This window comes from Tauraco erythrolophus, chromosome 1, assembly GCF_009769465.1.
Source record: "Tauraco erythrolophus isolate bTauEry1 chromosome 1, bTauEry1.pri, whole genome shotgun sequence".
Taxonomy (NCBI): domain Eukaryota; kingdom Metazoa; phylum Chordata; class Aves; order Musophagiformes; family Musophagidae; genus Tauraco; species Tauraco erythrolophus.
In genome coordinates this window covers 4,373,510-4,394,992 of record NC_141465.1, presented here as the reverse complement: position 1 = coordinate 4,394,992, position 21,483 = coordinate 4,373,510, and the positions used below count along the sequence as shown (strand labels likewise).

General features: G+C 47.9%; 1 protein-coding gene across 1 annotated transcript; it reads right to left on the bottom strand.

Moving 5' to 3' along the window:
- Positions 1 to 1,757: 1,757 nt before the first annotated feature.
- TMEM39A (transmembrane protein 39A) lies at positions 1,758 to 21,483 on the bottom strand. The gene is made up of 9 exons (XM_086616894.1): positions 21,450 to 21,483; positions 9,859 to 10,052; positions 8,206 to 8,428; positions 6,706 to 6,789; positions 5,116 to 5,258; positions 4,318 to 4,666; positions 3,313 to 3,500; positions 2,696 to 2,816; positions 1,758 to 2,065 (listed from the first exon to the last, which is right to left on the bottom strand). The coding sequence occupies exons 2-9, from the start codon at positions 9,969 to 9,971 to the stop codon at positions 1,832 to 1,834; spliced, it is 1,455 nt and encodes a 484-aa protein (XP_086473020.1). The 5' UTR covers positions 9,972 to 10,052; positions 21,450 to 21,483; the 3' UTR covers positions 1,758 to 1,831.

Here is a 21,483-nt window from a genome sequence, read left to right as displayed (position 1 = left end):
TCAGCATTGAAGCTGGGTGCAAGAAAGGTGTTGCACCAAGCCACATGCAGCAAAGAGCCTGCTCAAGATAAAAAGCCAACCCCCTCTTATCCCAAATGTACTTCCTGAAGTAATCAAGGTAGAGTTAAGACATGGATTAAAGATGAGGCTGTACTACATAAGGCATGAGATGGCTTCAAGCCACAGTACTGAAAGGCCCCAGACTGTAAACTCCCAAGTACCTGTGTCCTGCCAGTAGCACTAGGGCCACGTGGAAGATAAGAAAAGGCCTAGGAGCAACCAGAGCAAAGCATTTGTGTTCATTTTGGAGTAGCCAAATGCTCAGAGGCATCTCCTGTTGCCTTCATCATCAGGTATCCAGGCTGCTGGAGAAGCTGTCCCACAGGCAGGAGCAGAGAAGATCACTGTATTCTTACTTAGCTTGGAAGGAAAGAAGGAACAGAAAGTAGTTGCAGTTTCTCCCAAACTCAGCACAGTTTGGGTTTCTTTTCCCCCATACATACCCACTCTTTGAACAGAGCTAGCACTTTACTAATGGCTAAAGTAGAGTCAGATGGCATCTGAATGGAAGAACATTGCATTGCTGTCTCCTCCTTAATTACCTGAGTTAAAGCATCAACTCCTACCATCAGCTGAGGCCAGCATCCATGCTGAAATTAATTACATGGTTAATACTGACTTTTATCTTCAATTCCTCTATGTGACACTGCTACAACTCTTCTTTCACTCGATTCTACTGTGATTCAGCTTTATGAAGAACGGTTTAAAAGCAAAGTATTTCCTCTATTATTAATCATACAATCATAGAATGGTTAGGGTTGGAAGGGACCTCAAAGATCATCTACCAACATACCTTAGAGTGAAACACTGCTGAAATGCTTTGCAGAGCAATAAAGGAGTTAAGGGTTTGACAAGAATAAATTTCTGCCAGGAACATTACTGCTTGAAGGAAATGACTGAATATGCTACTACTCTACTACTACTTAAAGCTACTACTCTAGGGATTAGAAATGGATGTTTAAAATATTAAATTACCATCCTGCTAGATGAAGCTATGAATTTCAAATCCCGTCCTAAATGATACACTACCCTAGAATTATAATTCCAATCTTTAGTTTGTTCTCTGGGCAGAAGAGGGAGCTCAACTTGCTAGGAGAAGAAATAGGGGCTAAAATAAAGAGTTGGGTTTTTTTTTAAAAAAATAACACTTGCATCCTGCTAACAGTGGCAAGAAGAAAGGACTGAGAGCTTTTACTCACTGATAGTAACTTAGTCTGTCTTACTGCACACAGTTTCCTCCCTGTCCCTAAACTGGTATCGCATCAGTGCACGATTCCAGTGCAAGACTTCCCTGGTATCGAGGTTACTAAGATAAACTTTACTCATCCTGATGAAAGGCCCCTGTGTTTCCTTTCTTCCCCTGGCTGTGAGCAGATCCCAGTTCTTCAGCAGACCAGTTCCTGATTGACAGCACTTCTGCCCCCACAGTATGCAACGGCAAAGCAGTTGTGTGAGCGAAGCGGACGCAGTGACCACACACACAATCCTGTTGCTTCACATAGATATATGTATGGGTATAGATATACGGTATATACACATTGATTTTTTTTATATATATATAAAATAAGACCTTGTTTATAAAGCGACATTTAATTGCCACTGGTTCCCTCCCACCCCACAAAAACAATAGTATACAAAATATAAAATATTTTAAATATTTATAAACGCCGCAAGAAAAAAATAGAACTGTACGAAAATATTTTTTTTTTTTCTGAGGTTCCCTCCCTCAGGAAAAGGGAAGGGAAAGAGAAAGGATACACATTTGGCCAGCCTAGTGTGCCTTCAGTCCATAGTTGTTAAGCGGGTAGGAGTATGCCCTGCCTAATACTATCCGGTCCCGGAGGAGCTTAAATAAGACGTAATAATTGCAGAAAAGGATGAGGGCCATGGAGAGGGTATGGTTCCACTTCTCTGAGCGCAGCAGTGAGTAGAGCTGGTAGCAGACCACACTGCCTTCGATGAGAATCAGCAGGTTGAGCAGCCGTAACGGACGGTGAAAAAGGAACTGCAGGGAAAGAGTGAAAAGGACAGACTGCTGTGACACCTTGCGGTGTTGAACCGGGGAGGGGAACGTACACAAAGCTGTCGGGCACCACCACGCTGGGCAGAAGGAACATTGGTACTCCAGGCACCGTTAGCTGCTGCTTAGGGAAAGCGGCACAAGAAACACGACATGAAGAAGTGTCGTTTCGCTCGGGAAGGGGGGAGCGGGTGAAACGACCTGTTGGCCACTGACATGCTTTCCTGTTTCCCTGCAAGACATTGTCTAGAACCCTATTAAGAACATGCCTGATGGGAGAGCTGCATCACCGTGATGAGAAAGCACCAACAAGGCAGCTGGAACCCTGTTCCATGCGATCTGCTCTGCTGCAGCTGGATTTATGGAATCATAGAATCATGGAATGGTTTGGGTTGGAAGGGACCTCAAAGATCATCCAGTTCCAACACCCCTGCCATGGGCAGGGACACCCTCCACTATACCAGGTTGCTCAAAGCCTCATCCAACCTGGCCTTGAACAGTTCCAGGGATGGGGCATCTGCAACTTCTCTGGGAAACCTGTTCCAGTGCTTCCCCATTCGAGCCTCTCCTCCCTCCCACAATGGTAACGCGCCAAGCGAGAGAAGAGGTACTTGCGTAAAAGCGGGCGTGGGACACGTCTGAAGGCACTGCTACGTTGTAAGGCCCAACTGCTTTGTAGAGGCACCGGCTCCGTCGCACCAGAACTCCTTGTGGCCATATTGTGTTTTCTGACCAGCTGTGGGGGAAAGAATGCCAGAGCGTTAGCATCCGTGCTCCCAACTCCCCGAACGTGGGTTCGTGGCAACGGACTGCGTCTGGAGAAATACGGAAGCCTCTGCCGCACGGACGTGTCCTAGCTCCCACTGGAAAAGCGCAGAGAGGGCATTGCAAGCCCACCAGATGGACTCCAAGTAATGTGGACAAACAGCGCTTAGTGCAAGAACCTGGCCCCCTGCATTGGAGGGGACCACCCTCCGCCCCTGCACAATCTGCTTCTCCAGCAGCCAAGAAGAATCTCAGCACTTGTTTCTGGGAAGAAACCAGCAGTGACCAGAGGAGCACGGACAGCTCTCTCGAGCTCCTGTTTCTAGGGAACAGAAAGACCAGCAGAGTTGCACAGGGAAAGCAGGAGTGTCCTCAGTAGACAAGCCCTGCTTTTATTTGCTTATCTGTTAGAATGTCTTCCTGGCCCCTTGCTGGGCATGCCAACCCCTCCCCATGCCCGCACTCACATATGTTGTGGAGCATTGCTGTAGGAACCATGTTCTAGCTTCTGCCACTTGCCAAGGTGGGCAGCTGATCTGTGGAGCAGGTCACAGTACTTGGGAGGCAGCAGCTGAGTGGTGAGCATGACAAAGGCATTGATCCACACCATGATGAGGTGCTCACAGGACCAGCGCATGTCGTAGTACTGGGTGCTCTGCAAAGAGACCAGACAAGAACTTAGCACCACTGCCATAAAACGGAGGAAGGAACGACAAGGGACGTACTGCATGTGCATCCAGCAGACCCACACCACACACTACAGGCATGCGCTTTTGGACCGGTGATCTCAGAGGGTTACAGCTTAGGAAACACTCAAGACTCCCTTCTCCTTGACCTGCAGGAGAAAGGGCAAGGGATGATGCTGCAGCTGGTGCATCTCCTCCTCCAGCAGCAGATAACGGGGTTTGCTTGCAACAGAACTGCTCCAGGAGCACCAATTGCACCAAGGCTGCTACACGGATTGTGGAGCCCTGCCAGTTTTGCTACACCAACTGGAGCTCGTTCAAGTTGGAGAAATAACAGATTAAAAAACACAACCCCCACATTGACAAGAGGTTCTTGGATTTAGCTTGCCAAGCATCCTAGTTGGCTCTGTCTTCTACGAGGCTGACCACCAAAGCCTCTGATCCAAGCACTCGAAAGCCAGGACGTTGGATCTGAGACAGGTGACAACAGGTTCCCTTTTCTAGGAAGAACACAAGCTATCCATCTGCCTAGGACATGGGGTGGGAGAAGGGGAGTTAGTAAGTGGGGCGATGGGACTAGAGGTGCATCACATTTATGGCAATACCTATCCGCCAACCAGGAGCAGTACTAGTGCACTCCGGATGCAGCCATGCTCCGCTATCCAGGCTGCCGAAGGGGAGACAGAGAAAAGGGGAATTAACCAGGAATCGGGCCTGGCAGCAATTCACGCAACGTTCAGAAGGAGACGGCGGGCAGGGGCACAGAGAGAGCCAGACAAGAGCTACCTTCACAAAACACAGTGGCAGGAACGCCACGTAGTAGGCACTGAAGAGAGAGTTGAAGAGAACTTCCTTGATCCTGCGGTTGAAGTCTGCTTTTAGGCACTCCACCTCATTGCGGATGAGATCTGGGGAAAGGGGGCAGCTGTGGGTGGGGATAGACGTAGGATTATTGAACTGTTCCCTCAGGGATTCCCACAGAAGCGAGAGGAAATCTTTGGGTTTGACCAGGCTGCTGACAGCTGAAGCCCCATCATCCACCATCTGGTCCTGTACCAAATAACCACAGTCTGCAGGTAGGGGCTGTGCTCTGCTGTCCTGGTGGAAGCAGCACAGAGGAACATAGACACCAAACCTACAGGGAAAGAAAGAAGGAAAAAAAGGGCTGAAATGACAGTCATCCCAACACGAAGCACGAGGCACCTTCTCAACAGATGTTGGCACATCTGGAACCCTCACTCCAGAAGCTAGTGGCCAACTCTTCTCCTCCATAAAAAGCCAAAGGTTGCAGCTTCAACAACTGCGCAGAGAAGCTTCTTTACATCCCGTTTGTGGAACCCACGATCCCAAAGGCTCAGGGTTGAGTCACAGTAAAGGCCCCTCACACAAACGACATTCTGAGGCAATCTGCTTCATCAGCTCAGCGCCACCTCCTCGCATCATCCCCCAGCCACTCCTACTTCCCCTTTAATCATAAAATGAGGAGACGGATTACAGCCAACAGCTCTACTTCCCATGATGGATTATGCCACCCCCAAGCAGTTATGGTCCCCCACCCTGAAGGTACAAGGTGGTGTCACTCACGGGTAGCCCAGGAAGAGCAGGTTGAGAACAGAATGGCTGCGGAAGAGGTTGACCAAAGTCCAGCAGAGCACCCATCCACAGAGGGTGAGCAGCACCAGGCGCACCACGTAGTGAATCACTGACGTTGCGCCCACCTGAGAGGCCTGCAAATGGAGAAGAAACGTTCAGCATCCCTGTAAAACTCGTGCTAGAACATGAGCACAGGGGGTGCCTGTGGAGGAGGAGCAGGGACAGAGGTGCCAGGAGGCACGGTAAGAGGGATGGCTGCCCTCTTCCTCCCAGAAGTAGGAGACTGACTCTCTTAGACAGGTGAACACCTTTGATTTTATTCACCATTGGGAGAATCCAAAAGATTCAAATAAGCACGAGTTGCAGGGCATTTCTAAAATAGGGCCTTTAAAAAAAAAAAAACAGAGAGCTGCAAAATGGAAAATATTTTTTCTCAAGTCCCTTTTTGCTCTGATGATAGTCCAGGATAGCCTGAAACACGTTTCCTCTTGCGCTTTCCTTTAGAAGGATCAGGTCCCAGCTGTCACTCTCCTAAAGAACTGGAAGGTCACAGTTCTCAGCTGAGGGAAGAGACAATGGTGCACCTTGGCAATCCCAAAACTAGGTTTCCACCACTCATCTCTACTGGGTGTACAGGCTGTAGTCTAGCGAGGAGGAACCACCTTCAAAAGGACAGCAAGAAAGCTTGTTCCAATCTCCAGAGGGGAGAAGGCACCTGAACTACGAGAAGATTATTAGGAGTTAGAGCAAATAGATGGGATGCGCAAGAACTTGCATGGAAGGTTTCAATGCAGAAATTTCAGTCCATGAGAAGTTTTACAGAGGATGTGAACATAAATGAAAATGGCAGGAATCAGAGATGAAGAGAGAACTTCAGAGATCTCGTCCTCTCCATTCACCTACTCAATAGGACACAACCATTCCTTTATTTTATATTTTTAAACTTATTGCTTAGTTGCTCAGCCTGGAGTTGTACCAACCGTTTCAGTGGACAGAACGTCCGTTTTCCTCAAAATTACCTTTCTCAAACATCTATTTGGCCTGGTTCTGCTCTCGAAACATGGAGAGGGTCTCAAAATCTGAGGTGACACGACCAAAGCCTCAGAGTTACTGAGTAACCAGGACCGGAAAAGCAGTTCTACCAACTATTCCTATTTCACTTTGGTGTACTGAGACATCCTCCTCTTGGCCTTTCCCCTCTAATCTCCTGTTTGTTCTGCCAGTCTTGGTTGACCTCCCTGTTTGCCTTTCTGCTACCTGTCTTGCAATTCTCTTGGCCACTTCTCTGGCACAAATAGTGAGGTACAGTATTACACCTGCAGGGATAAAGAAGCAAGCGGGACCACTTTGTCTCCTTCTAGCTGCAGGGACAACAGAGCTACCCAATACTGCAGGACGTGAATGGGCTCGAGGAGAAAACTCCAAGGCAGAACTCCCCAAAAATCTTAGTCCTTCATACCCAGTCTTGTTCTGGGAGAAGAAACCCTCCAGCTATCCAACTTGAAGAACTTTCGTAAGCCATGGATGGTCGTGCTCTGCAGTGAGTACTACAGGCAGGGGAGGGAACAGTGGGAATGTTACCTCAGAGATAAGGGCCCACACCAGCCTCCGCGCCAGCATCACTGTGATGAACGCCGCCAGGTGGTAGTCAATAAGGTGAAAATTCTGAAGGAGGAAAGAAAAAAGGTCTTCACCTGGGGAAGGGACTCTGAAACCACCCAGCTGGGGTGGGACCAGAAAGCTGGCTGCTGAGAACGCATTAGGACCTCGTGTAAGCATTCCCCAAATCTCTCTATTAGGGATGAGGGAGAAGGGATAAACATCAGTAACATGGAAATGTCTCCAGAAGGAAGATCTTCCCCACATAGAGATTCCTTTCCACTGAGAGATTGCCACTGAAAACAACACAAACCCACCCTTCAGGCAGGTATTTTGGGGGTCAAAGGGACATCTAGGACCAGGATCCTACTATGGAGAACAGCTTGCAAGTTCTCCTGCGAAAAGCCTCTAAGCAACCAGAGCAAGGGCAGCTGAAGCAGAGTCCAGAGCGAGCACACCAGCTCACTTCAGCTCTTGGTCTCAGAAATGGTCTGTAGTGACTGGTGCTCCCTGATAATCGAGTTGATCTGAGAAATGTCATCTTCAGGGGCCACTGATCTGTATTAGAAGTTTAACGTTGGCTCTGGCTGCATCAAGTTAGATCCAGCTCTTGGACCCTTTATGACTTTTCAGTGAAGCCATCAAACATGTTCTGGCTAGAACAGTTAGCAGACTCTGAATACTGCTGTTTGGGACTTCAAGGACATTTTGGGTAAAAAAGAATGCTTGACTTCTGATGGGAACAAACAACTGACCATGAAATCCTTTCCGGTAGGGAGCCTGAACCAGAATGCTTTTTCTTCAAAGAAAGCTGTGTCCAGCATCGTATAGCTGAACTTGAAACTGGTAACTGGAACACCAGCACCACCTGTTGTTATGGTTAACGAAGGAACCACCTCATGCTTCCCAGGAGCAAGGACACAATACAAACTGAAGGACCACTTCAGAGGCTAGCTTCGCTCAGATGAGGTTTTCTGACTCAGGTACAGGTCACTGTCAGGTTGTGCAGCTTATTGGGCCAGGAGGACGACTGAAACCGAGGAGACTGGGAGGTTTACATACGCTGAGGATCTGACCCCCTCCCCAACTCCTCTGTTGCTGACCTGCTGTGAGATCCTAATGTAAACTCGCATCATCACCCTTCTCTCAGGCTCTGTTGTTTCCACTGGGAAGGGGCACCCACAGCAGGAGGGCGCAAGCTCCTGCAGCCTCAACCCCATGTCAAACCATGGCCAGCTAGGCCATGCAAACATCTGCAGGAAATTTCCACTGAAGGAGTCCTGCTGACACCTCTCTCTCACCTTCCATGTATTTTCTCCCCTGTAAAATGGGGGGATGACATGGCCCTGGCTGATGGGGGTGCACGTGAACTCCCCTTCGCTCCCTTAATGTCAAATGCTTGGTGACTTCTGGACTGAAGAAGCATGAAAAGAAGCTGGGTAATGAAAAAGCACAAGCGATGGCATTTGCTGGGGAACTCACCAGTGAGGTGCAAGAAGCAGGGTGATTGTATGGGTACCACCAGACAGTCTTGTAGATGTTGATGTACTGAATGAAGAGGGCTACCAGCAGGTAGATGAAGAACAGGAACTCAAAGAGAAGGCTCCCATCCAACGGCAGTTCAGGGATCCGGCAGTGACGTACAGGCTCTGGAGTAATCAGCGCTGTGATCGGAGGCGCAGAGAGGCTGATGGCACTACCATTCCTGAAGCAGACAGACATCACTCACTTGGTAAACATTCTACATCATCTCTACAATTTTCCAGGACAGGGAGTGCTTGGGGTTGTGAATTTGGGACTGGGCATTGCTAGAGGAGAGATGGCAGCAGTCTTGCATTCACACTTCTGGCGCAAGGCCGGTGGTGAGCTTCATCATCATCTCAGCTCAGAAGAAACCTTTATCCAGCGCTTTCGCTAGACAACAGATCCATCTGCCAGAGGTGCTGTGACATGCCCAGCAGTATTTCAGTAAACTCGGAGATGGAGGAACAGAGGTACGGAGTGAGGAAGCAACACCAAGCAAAAATAATTGAGGACTGTGCCAGACTGAGCACTTCCACCCATCACTAGGACATTACAGTAGCACCTAGCCTCCTTCTCCAGGGCAAAGTGCCCATTATCCTTCTGCTCACAGTTCCTCTCTTGAAAAGAGAGGTAACTAAAAATGGAACTGAGGAGTTCGGCCACTTCCTAGAGGCTGACCTCTCCAGTGTTCTCACACTTCCTTCTCTCCTAGCCTTCGAGGAGGATAGGACAACTCAAAGCTCCAGCAGACTGAACTGATGGAGGAAGTTCAGACATAAACTATGCTGTGTCTGACTGAAACCAGGGTAAGCGACACTCCTCCAGAACCCTGGGCCACTTACTCCATGGTCTCAAGAGTCACTTGTTCCTCAAGAACCTAAGACTGTGCCATCCACCCATCTGTCCCAGCCAGAGAAGTCTTTAAGTCTTTGTCCCTTTTAGTCTTTATGCTGAATGTGGAGATCTAAACGTCACCGTGTGTTCCTTTTTCGGCCCCCAACTTCCCCAGAAAGTGGAGAGCAGCTTTACCAACTGTGAGAATCAGTTTCATCTGCAGCCAGAAGGGCCGAAATAGAATATAGGCATCCTCCTGCTCTGCCTTTCTGTCCCGTAGGAAGGGGACTCGTGGTGAGCTCCTGACATGTCACAGTAACTCCCTCTGGTATTGCAGGCAAGCGAGCAAGAGAGACAAGGACTCGTAACCTGGTAGGACTCGCTGCCTTGGGATGTGCTGCAGGAAAAGACGAACTGCACACCAAGGGGTTTCCACCCGTGGCCGTTGTGACCACAGTGAGCAGTGAAAGGTGGCTGAGACCACTTCCACAATCCTCCCCACAGGGCTGATTTTAATGCATGAAGTCAAGAAAGGGGCCGCAGAGGGAAGCACGTGCCACAGCAGAGCTGGGAAGAGAAGCAGGAAGAGGTTTGTCACGCAGGTCACGTTCCCTCTTGAATGGGCCATCTCCTAACACCACAGCAGAGGTCTCGAGGGTTCCATCTCCCAGTTTCTCACTTTAACCTCGAAGCTGCACTCCCATTCGGAGCGGACCAAGGCTCCTAGCTTTTCCATCGTAGCCCCAGGTGTCTCAGCATCCCTACCTTTGTCCTCACCTGTTTCTCAAACCAGTACCGTTTCCGCAGCTCCCGCCAACCAGCGTCTGGAGAGAAGGCAAAGCTGAACGGCTTAGCTGCTGCCGGCTGGGTCCCCTCCTTCCACCGGGCATGACCAGGAACCAATCCACTTCCAGTGCCTCCGGCAGGCTGTGCCCTGAGATCCAGACAACGATCCCGAAGCCTTCCCAGGTCTGCAAAGGAGGCAGAACATCACTGAAGCTGCAAACTGCTGGTCACCTCGTTCATGTTCACACCCCAGCTGAGCGATTCATGCAAAAGGAAGCCACTCTCAGACGTTCAGACACCCATCACCACCCTGAAACGCCGTGCCATTTCAACAGCACCGGATCAGCGTCCGGCTGCGTCCGCAGAACGACTATAACCGACTGCTTAAATTAGCCACCGGCCACTGCCAGTGCTTCCTGCTGGCTGGAAAGCACCACTGAGCATCTCTGGCACTGGAGACGGCGCAGCTACGTGTCTCCTTCGAAATCAAACCTGGGAAGAGCCCTCTCCTTCTTCTGGCACAAGGAGCTACTAGAGCTTTGCAGGTCTTTTCAACCACCCAAGACATCACTTGACAGGATGTGATGCTGGACCCCCTCTGCCAGAGCTCAGGACAGGCAGAGCCTTAATTGGTCTCCGTGAAGTTAATTGCATGGTTCAGCTCCCTGCTGTGCCAAGGAAGCCCGACTGATGGGATGGCAGGACATCTGCTCAAGAGTGGTTCCACCTAGCAGAGAAGCGCAGCAAAACACCCGTGTGTGCACGTCCTTCAAATACATGGCTAGGAAATCACAGATCCTCTTCAAAAAAAAATATATATTAAAACATAAGCCTGTAAATATTTATTTGTTTGAATTTTGCTGGTCTCCCACCCATCATTTCACGAATTTCGGAAGTCAGGTAAGTTTCCAACGGCTAACAGACATCAAAGAGTGAGGGGCTGAACTGGAGAGCGAATCTGGAAGTTTCAAGTCGTTCCTGGGACATTCCAACGTTTCCAACATTCCTTTGTTCTGGAAGTCATTCCAAGCACACGCACACAGGCTGTGCAGAATCCAGACACTGAGCGAGCACCTCGCTCCAAGGACTCTGGTGTGTCTCTGTGTCTGGAGACTCATCTGCCCTTTTGGCAAAACACAGAAACAAGCCAGGGTCCAAAAAAAGCACTCCTACCTTCTGGGAAACTCTGGATCTGGCTTCGAAATTTACGGATGGAACCTATCTAGATGACAATTTATAATTCAGTTATCGCCTCCTTTAAAATCCTGAGAAATCACAGCTGGCAGAAACGCCAGGAAGTTTGCTCAGTGAGTCACACCACTGTCACCATGAACACCGTGCGCAGGAGAACGATTCTGAAAAAACACTCACAAAGAATCCCCTTTTGTATTAAAATTTCCCATCCTTCGCCTCTACTGCAGAAACCAATTCCCAAAATTTCAACAAAAATCAAATAAAACATTTCAAAAGACATACCTACATGAAGGTCATCTGAGGAAAAAAAAAAAAAAAAGTAAACCAAATATCCTGGAGGGCAGGGGGCGGGCGGGGAGAAGTTGTGAAATTGCATGAAAGGAGAGTAAATATTGGACAATTTGGGTTTGGAGGGAAATAATGTGTTTTGGCAGACTTCAAAACTCTCATTATAACCCATGACAACACAACAGAGAACTGAAGCCTTCCTTACCTTCCTAGTCAAGGCTCCAAAGCTTTCAGAGAACCTTCTCTAGGACGTTCTAGAGTTTTATTTGGGAATATTTGTATTTCAGGAACTAAATATAAACAGGAGAAAATTCCACTGCATGCACAAGATGAGCAGGGACAGCAGCAGACAATGCTGCGTTCACTTAGGGCATCTGGACGCTTGACATAAGCAGCTAAGGTGAAGAAAAAATAAGAAAAACCTCTAAAAGGAGCAACTTTGAAAGCCATTTTAAGCCAAATCAAACTATTACAGGGACTGTGAAAGCTAAAACAATTGGCCTCATTCAACCTACAGGTTATTTATGATAAGGGATGCAATACATTGGTGGCCTAATTACTCATATTAACAGTGGAAGGTATTGTATGCCACATCAATAATTGATGTAAATAACTGAACAGCTCTCGTTAGCGTTATCTCATTAGTATGATTCACACGCTCGCCAGTATAGGCGCTTGGACACTGCACTTAACGTCAGTGCACCATATTTTAAATGCACTTGAATAGCCCTTTCACAGAGATCCATGAACATATGGACTGGGCAGTTCCTCACGCCAAGTTTTAAATAACTTTACCTCACTGGAGCCTGATCAAATTAGGTGGGTGTCTGTTAGAGGAAAATCTGCCCAATAACCATTTTTTTGTGTGTGTTTGCTTTTGTTTTGTAAAACTAGCCACGCAAAACTGAAGCTCCTCAGATGAAGTTAAACACAGCAGTAAGATTACACATCAGTTTGACTCGAAGTCTGCTTTTTTTGGCCTTGAACCAATCAACAGCCCTCCTTTTTGAGGAGAGAATCATGGCAAAAAGCCTTTTTATGGTTTTCAATTAATAAACAAAGGCAAGGCAGGGGGGTTGGAACTAGATGATCTTTGAGGTCCCTTCCAACCCAAACCACTCTAGGATTCTATGATTCTACTGTGAAAAACACGCTAACGAGAAAAAAAAAAAGTGTCCATGACCCTTTTCTCCAACAGATAAGATTCCTGTGTGCATCCAAGTCACATTAAGTATTAAAAAAGAGCCCGCAGAGCAAGCTGGGAGACTACCAGGCTCCCTTCTCTGTTTGCAGAGTCCCCACCACATGTAGTTACACATCAGTGATCTTATTTTATAGAGTCACAGGCACAAAACGTGAATAATAGAAGATAAAAGCTTTTCCTGACAAGACTCTTCAGTCCATTAACGTGGTTCCACATTGTTCTTCCCAGTTCACCTACAACTACCCTCAAAAACATGTCACGTACTTGTAGTCCCTTCATCCCTAGAACAGAAACTGCCTAGCTTCCAAGATCTCCTCTCTCAGGTAGATGTGGGCATCGTAAAAACACACATGAAGGATCTGGGGACCAGCTACAGAACAGTGGACAAGTGGTCCTGTCCACGCACAGGGAACAGATACGGGTACAGACAGCTCTTGGGTCCCAGAGAGGGACAGAGACAAAACCTTCAGCTGTGACACGGTTCTGAGAAGATCCAGGAACATAAGGCATCAGACCCTCTGGTTTCCAGTCCATGCTTTTAGGACTACAGAAAGCACTCGGGCATTTTGTTTCTCTGCACCAACATCCCTCTTCCCCATCAGTTCCCCAGCTATCCCGATGAAGCAGGATCAAGGCAGGCAAGAATCACAGCTGTGAGCAAGGCTTTGCTGACGAAGAGCTGGGCAGACAAACTATCCACCAGTTCAGAGGTGAAGCAGCGTGCAGACCCGTCCTGCCCCCCAGGGACCATCACTCAGAATCACGTTCCTGCATCAGCAGCTGCCCAAACAGCTCTTACAAGAGGCAAATCAGGAGAGAGTCAGTGACTCATCAGAACGAAAAGTCTGCACAGTTCTCCATCTCTTTGCTGGAAACGCTACAATGCTCAGCCAGTTATTTTGATGGAGTTAAAATTTTTTTTAATTGGGGAAAACGCCAAGCCTCCAATCCTCTCAGGAAGCTTGCTGCACCGAGGCGTGAGAACTTTCAGAGCTCAGTAAATATTCCGGAGGCTCTCCTTGGCTCCACAAGTCCAACAACCAGATGCTCTCAAGAGCAGAAAGGGAAAACGCAGCCACGCTTGCTTGCAGCACCCTGGCTTGAGGAGACCACAGGACTCTCGTTGCAACTCTCCATCTTGATCAAAGCAGCTGCCTTCCTGCTGAGTGGGCACACGACGTCTCGGGGCGAAGCCACGTGTCACCTCCGCGGCCGTTGGCGAGGGAGCTCTGCTGATAGTCCTAATGCCCTGAACCACAGAACTGGAACAGGGAAAGTACAAGCCAAGGAGCGTGGAAGCAGCAGTGCCAGGAGCGGCTGGTCAGTGTCACGGCAAGCAGCAGCATCCATCCCCAGAGCACTCCCACATCCGGGTATCCAGCAATTCCTCCCCTCGCTGCAGCGGCCGCCTGTCCCCTGCTGTCAGGAGCACTGGCTTCTAGGTCATTTTCCTTCAAAAAGAAACGTACATCATGGAACTGGACTGTTTGGATAGCGTCAACGCGCAAGCTCCCAGACCACGAAGGCAAGGGACCGTTTAAGTAAGACCTTGCTGGTTCACCATGGCCGGAGTGAAAGGTCCTGTCCCCAGGGCTGCCACCGAACAGCACGGCCAGCACCTGTACACCTTTGGAGGGTGCCAATGGCCAATGCCCATCGGCAAGGTGAGGACAACTCACTGCGTCCCAGACAGCGCCTTATTTATAAAACCTTGCTTGCAAAACTGCAAGAGACAGTTACCAGCCCTTGGTGAAACCATTTCTGGAAGGATGGGAGGAGCAAAGTAGGGTAGGATTCTCTAACTTTTGGGATTACATATATGACCGTAAGAGTCATGACTTTCAGCAGGCAGACAAACAGCTCTTTCTCCTCTTCCTCCTTCCCACCCCACCAGCCCCTGAAGCTGAAACAAGCCATGTAAAAAAGTCTTTCAGTTACCAACGTCCTCACTTCAAGTCGCTGTAGCTGGTCAGCCTAATCCCAAACTTCCATTTGTCCAGCCATCTTAATGCCTTTGCCAATTATCGGCGAATTCACCTTATAGTCAAGTTTTCTTTTGAACTGCTGTGCGTCCTGGCTACTATGGCTTGGTTTTACTTCCTTTACTGAAAGCTTTTCATTTATTTCTTTAAACAAAAAAACATTTTGACAGATGGAAAAACTGAGACACAAAGCTGGTAACCGATTCGCCCAACACAGTGTCAAAAAAAAAAAATTATAAATTAAAAAAAAAAAAATCAAGAAAGGAGCCTAGGGACAGCAACGGCTGCACCTACGCCTCAGTCATGGGGGTGCCTTGTCGGTGCTGTCGGATCTGCCACGCCGAAAGCTGAGAAGCTGCAAAAATCCTGTGGAAGCCCTAAGTTGGTTCAGGAATGAAAAAGCATTCGATTGTCGTTGAGGGAGGAAACAACCGACAGGTTATCAGATGGAAAGCTAAATATTTGGCAGAGCTCTGCCAGCGCTAAGTCAACACAACCTTTCAACCCAGGCTGGCTCCAACGGCACACACCCGGCCCCGGCCTTGGGAGGTAGAACTGGATAGGAGAGACGTCTCCCAAGTCAGAGCGTCTTCCACGTCCTCACGCCGTACGGAGCGACGGATGAAGGAGGAGATTCGGCGTGGAGGGAGACAGAAACCCGCCATGACGTGCAGCCCGGGCTCGTGCGGTGAATCACCGCCGTCAGCTGATGCACCAGCAAGACTGATTTTTGCTCAGTGACTAAGAACCAAGAAGCCTCCTCTGTAATAACAGAACCAACTCCGCAAGACCACGTCAGCATAGGCTCTTCTGATACAGCACAAGCCCAAGAGGCTCAATCTATCGGTCCTCTAGACACGTGCCAAAATCAAAGAGTGAAAGCAGCAAGAAAAAAGGCAAAATTTCCTATATGACTCGTTTCAGGCATCTTCAGCAGGGCAGGCTAGAGCTAAGGAGACAGGTAAGCAGGGAAAATAACAGTTCTAGCTACAGACAAGGCGAAGGCAGCACTTGCCGTTTGTAGCTGCCACAGTACTTCAAATACCCACCCCAAAAAAAGGGAGCAGGAAAGAAAAGTTTCTCAGGTTTTCCAGTCTCTCCAGGTTAAAGTGCAGTAAGCTCAGTTCAGCTCATTTTGCAGATGTGCTCTTTTAGGATGTGACATAGATTTGAGTTCTTAATGCTCTAGACCAAGAAAATTATCCAAGAGAATGAGAAAGTAATTATTTTTTTTAAATGGAGAATGATCTCCAACCCAAATCCTACACACTCCTTAAAAATCCCCTCAAAGACCTTACTTCAGAGGCCAGGAGGAAGAAGAGGTTTCCAGAGGTATGCTGGAGATATGGTCCTCTTCAGAATATAGATGAGTTCAAGTCTTTGTGAATCGGAGGAAAGAAGATACTCACACTAAGCGCTCGTAATGAACCTCTGGCAAGTGCAAGAACAAAGCCACGGTTCCTGGAGTAATAAAATAATACCTCATAACCATATAATTACCTTGTGCAACTAACCGCTGCAGAAGGTCAAAGCAAACAGATTAGTAAGACTTTAATGAATGACTATAATAATTTTATGAATGAAGACAAGTGAAATTATGTTCCAAAAAAGTGGAAAAAAAAACAAAAACGAAACACAACAAACCCACAACACAAGATCCTCGGGGCTCAGCAGCTACAAGCGGCTGATAACGCACCTCTCAGCAAGACAACATTTGCACAGTTGGCAAAACATTAACATTTTCTTTGGCTTCTTCTGATGTGCACAGAAACACTCGCAGCCAAATACTGGATGTGGGAATGAAGAAAGCATTAGCTTGTTCTTGTGCGAGAGCAAGACAGAATTGCAAAGTTGAGCTTTTCCAGCAGCAGAAGGAAACGCGGGCCTGACTGGTTGGGTCATGGTCTATTTTGGTCCTACAGTTCCCACGCTTTTAAATCATGCGGGGAAACAGCAAGCCCAGCCTCATCCACAGCAAGAGGCTCAAACTAAAGAGCTGGTGGGAACCCTTGAGCTAGACGGATGGTTCTCAAAGGCAACCTGCGCCGTCTTCTGAAAGCTCGGCAGAGTTCCAGCTTCAGGTCCAAACCAGGACTTGAGTATCCAACAGCACAAATGTTTAAAGCTCCAATTCCACGTGCCTACTACCGACAGAAACAGAAGTTCACTTTAGAAAGGGACGCAGGTTGGGAAGCAACGCTAAATCACAAGGATGCCGCGTTAGCAGACACAACACGGGCAAAGCTACCAAAGCTGCAATTCACCAACACGCGCTCTGAAGGACATCCTGCACCAAAGCCCTTCAGTAAACACCGTGCACAGGCACGGCACTGCTAAAACACAGCCACCCATCGCCCTCCGCTACACCGTGCGACACGCAGCGACTGGGAAAGGAGGGGAATTTTGGCTATGGCCACTGAGATTTTGCTTTTCCAACTTAGCAGGGCAAACATGCAGGAAAACAGATCGCTACTGAGAGAGGGGGGAAAAAAAAGAAAAAAAAAAAAAAGAAAAGATGCTTTTGCCTTAAGAGACCCGTAGAATTTTCAGCCACCAAAATATGTGTTCTCCTTCCAACTCTGAACACACACACACACACGGTCTAATGGCCTGAGTACAGGACTGTAAGCCAAGAAATCTTTTGGTTTTTAATCTCTCCTCTTCGACTGACTTCCAGGGAAGTCGTTTCAGCAATTTAGACCTCAATTTCCTTATCCCAAGCAGGATAACTGTTCGGCAAGTATTTCTCCTCCCAGGGGTCTCTGCATGTAGTAGTGAATATTTTTTACGGTTATTATTTTAGTGCTTCAGACAAGCTTTTTTTAAAAACAAATAGAAGCAGCCTTCCTGCTGGTTTTGCTCCTCTGCCAATCCCTATGTTTAATTTAATGGAGATCAGCCATGATGACAAATCATGGGGAGTCACTAGGAGTCTTCTATTTTGTCCTCACGTTGCTAAAAATAAGGCAGGCATCTGCCATCTGTAGCCATGAGTTTGAAGGCATGAAGTAGAACACAAGGAAGAAGCGCTTCCTTGAGCATTATCCCAAGTTATTGCACTGGGAATCGTATCAGAAAGCATCAGTGCAACAACGATCTCCATATCCCTGACACCGTGTAAAAGCAAAATTATTGCAGGGAATTCTAAAAAAAAAAATTGTAATTTGCATAAATCATAAATTTGCATTAAAATATAAAACACATATGAGAATACATCAACTCCCCTCTACTTGCCTCTTAAATAACAGGTACAGGTAGTATACGAGTTCCCTGCAAAACGCTTAAGGGTCTCCAATCCAACTTCCATGACTCTGGTAGGCAAAACTCGGAACTTCATACAACCGTTTACAGAGCAACTAATCTCACGGATCGGGAAAATGCAACAGGATATGTTAATCCCTGCTATAACTAATTATACCAAGACTAATTTAGCTGTCTCAATCTGCACACACGCTTCCTTATAAGTATTTTGGGCCTCAATTCTGCTTTAAACCGACCGTTCCAAACCCTCCGGTGTACGTGGACGCCGCTGCACCACATCAGCCTGCACAGCTTTTCTGACAGGCTTGCATAATACTCACTTCCCACCAGAAGTCTCGTTTTCCGCTCGCAACACGTTCAGCCCAAAAAGTCAAAAAAAAAAAAAAAAGAAAAAAGGTTGGAAATGACTCTCCAATGACTACACCCCGTGAAGAATGGCAGGAAACCTTTTTGGGCGAGCTCGTGATCGCTCGTGAGCGATTCTCCCAAACCACATGGCTACTAGAGACTTACCTCTGGTTTTAAAAATCCACCTGCTAAAAGCTGTACTGCTTACGTAATGGTGGCACGGCTGGAAACAAACAGACTAAAGTTTCCATCAGCACCAGAGACCTGCTGCAGTTCAGGGAAAAAAGAAGAGGGGAGAACTAACTCCGTGGCACCATCCGCCACCGTGGCAGGCGAAACTCTGCAGCCACAGAGCAGATTAGGGAGGTGGCAGAGGGAAGGGATCGCCGGACGAAGAGGAAGGTCGTGACTTCATCTCTTCCTTACGGTTTCTGGTGCATAAGCACTTCAGACTGTCACATTGTACCAGTTCTCCAACCGAATGGTCATGCAAGGGAGAACAAAAATCGAGCCTCGAGAAGGAAAAGATGTATAACAGAATATTAGTTGTTATTATAACAGAATTAAGTACGACAGATCGAGTAAGACTAAAGCCTAAAGACCCCAAGCGTTTAAACTAGATTCTGCAAGCCAAATTCAACCCTCCTCTCTGTTCCTCACTCCATAAACATGCCACAACATAAAATTTCACAATGGACAAACAAAGGAACGGTTGGAGATCGGTAATACTTTTAAGATCAAATGTTCTAATAGTAAACAAATTCAGCCGAATCTCCAACTGATTTTCACCACTGCTAAAAAGCACATAGGCCTTCGTACTGACAAAATATCTCCTCTTTAAATCCAGAGTATGAATCCAACCCCCTCCAACTCAAAAGTTTCACGTCCATAAGCTAAAACTGAACCACATGCTTGTAACTGCCTGAAGAAAGTTTTTTTTCCAGGATTTCATGATACTGAGGCACAGGAAAAGCACTTGAGATTGAGGAGCAGGACAGTCTCAGAATCAGTACTATCTTGTTGCTTTGCACCACATCCGTCTTTAGGAGCTGTAACTCTACAGAACTGTACTGAGCGGCCCAACTGGCTTCTGAACTGAACACTTAGGAAACTTGGAAGCCACCTTAACAAACATTTCTAGCATATATGCTCTTGCTGTATTCTGAAACATCGAGATTTGACGCCTGCAGCAGAAAAAAAACGTTAGTTTTAGGATATCCAGACTTGAGCTGCCCAAGTCAATTTGCAATACAGACACTTTCAGAGAAAGATTTGTGTTCAGAGCTGCTCAATTTCAAAAACTGCAGAAAAGGCGTGAGGTTTTTTCCCCCCTCAAATACTACACACATAATTCAATTTTCTCTCTAAAATTTCAGACCAAAAAGCAGTGTCTGAAGGAAGCATAGACAAAAAAAAAGTGATTAGGCCTGTTTGCTTTTGAATAATACCTAACAGTATAATTATATTGGCGATGTCTGCGCAAATATTGCTAATACAGGCAAGCCACTAAGAGGAGAACAGCTTTATTTCCTTAGGTACCAGAGGATGCCATCAGTGTCTCTGTAAAAAGAATAATTCAGCAAGGTGCTAACCTGTATGTTGCAGGAAGTTTTTAAAAGAATTCCTCTTCTTACTAGCAGAATAGAAACATACTTTGCAAAAGTAGGAAGCGAAATGTTTTATCCCCATTTTACAGTCAGGAAGACTGTCAAAAATAAAAGTAAAACATAAAAATAAAAGGCCTACCTTTTCTAAACCATCAATGATTTTGAATGCTCAGGTTGAGGCAATATAGACACCTCTATCAGTAGGAGTGTGGATACCCAGACCTTCTGAAAATCGGGTCTCAAATGCCTGCAAAACACGCTGTCTGCAAAGAGACAGTCAGGAACGAGCCCCACAGGAGGCCTGCAGACCTCTGAGGTCTTGAGATTAGGAGGACACATGACACTGGACACAGTTAACCTGGGTAAGTGGTACTACCCGAGCTCCACCATCCTTCCAAAAAGATCAGACCCGGATACCATTACCACCCTACGTGCTGGTTTATGTGGCAAAACCCCAGTCAAAGACACTCAAGAACAGAAACAAGGAGAAGCTGCATCTACGCCCGAAGAACTTCCAGTCCAAGAAGGGACAACAAGGAGCAGGAGAAGTTTCAGCACAAGTCCCAAAGAGGTCAACATCGTCTCGCTAACACTTTGGCTCCAGCAGGCCCAGGTTTTACCAGCAGAGCTGCAGCTGGTGCTCCAGAGGAGCAGCTGGAAGGAGAAACGAGTATCAAAACCAAAGCCATGCCAACGGGAATGCCAGGAGGTGAGCAAAGGAGCAGACTGCGGGTTAAAGGGCTGAGGTCCTGCTCTGCTCTTGACAGCCTGGAGCAGAGCCATTCCAGTCCCATCCCCATCCCTATATTACCACATCTCTCTCCCATAAAAATCTCTTCTGATCACAGGGAGTTAAGAGACCTGAGTCGGTTACAGGAGAGATGCCTCGTCTCCAAAAACTTTACAACTCACCACTGTGGAATACAGACATCTCATTCCTTTACTTGCAGTTGCAACAGATGCCAGTGGTCCGAGGGGCCTGTTATCCACAAGGAAAAAGCGTGCACGAGAGCGACTGTACATCGCAAACAAAGCTGCCTCTGTTTCGGCTACACGTTCACAAATTAAAACGATGCCGGAGTAGGGAAGGAGCTACCCCACGGAATACGGAAAATCATCGGCCTAACTGCTATCCTACGTAAGGGAAGACGACTGACACACTGTTTTTTTAGCGGTACCAAAAAGAGCAGCCACAGATATGTGCACCCACATCCCTTCTGGAAACGGTACCTTACGGGAGGTTGGATTTTCCCAGACTTCCAGAGGATCGCCCCAGTCCTCCACCTCCCACGGGACAGTACCCTCCTCTGCCTCCTCCGCAGCACCGATTACGTAGGGACCAGCGTTTTTAAAGCCCAAAGCCAACCCACCCGTGACCCCACACCAACTTCCTCGCGTTTAACCCTCAACCCTCCCACCGCGGAGCACCCGCCTCTCCGCGGCCGCTCGTTTTCGCCCAAACACACCAGGAAACGGCAGAACGGAGCAGCCCGGGACGAAGCGCCGTTAACTCACCGGCAGAACGGCACGAAGCCGGCAGAAGCCTCCCCGCCGCACACACACACACACACACACACACACACACCCGCCCCGAGTTTCAGGGAGGCGGCCCCGCACCGCCGGGGTGATGTCCCGCCGCCCGCTTCGGTCTGTCCCGGAGCGGAGCTGCCCCGCGAGAGCGGCGGGGCCGGTACTCACACATCCAAGCGCGGGCGGCGGCGCGGCTCGGACA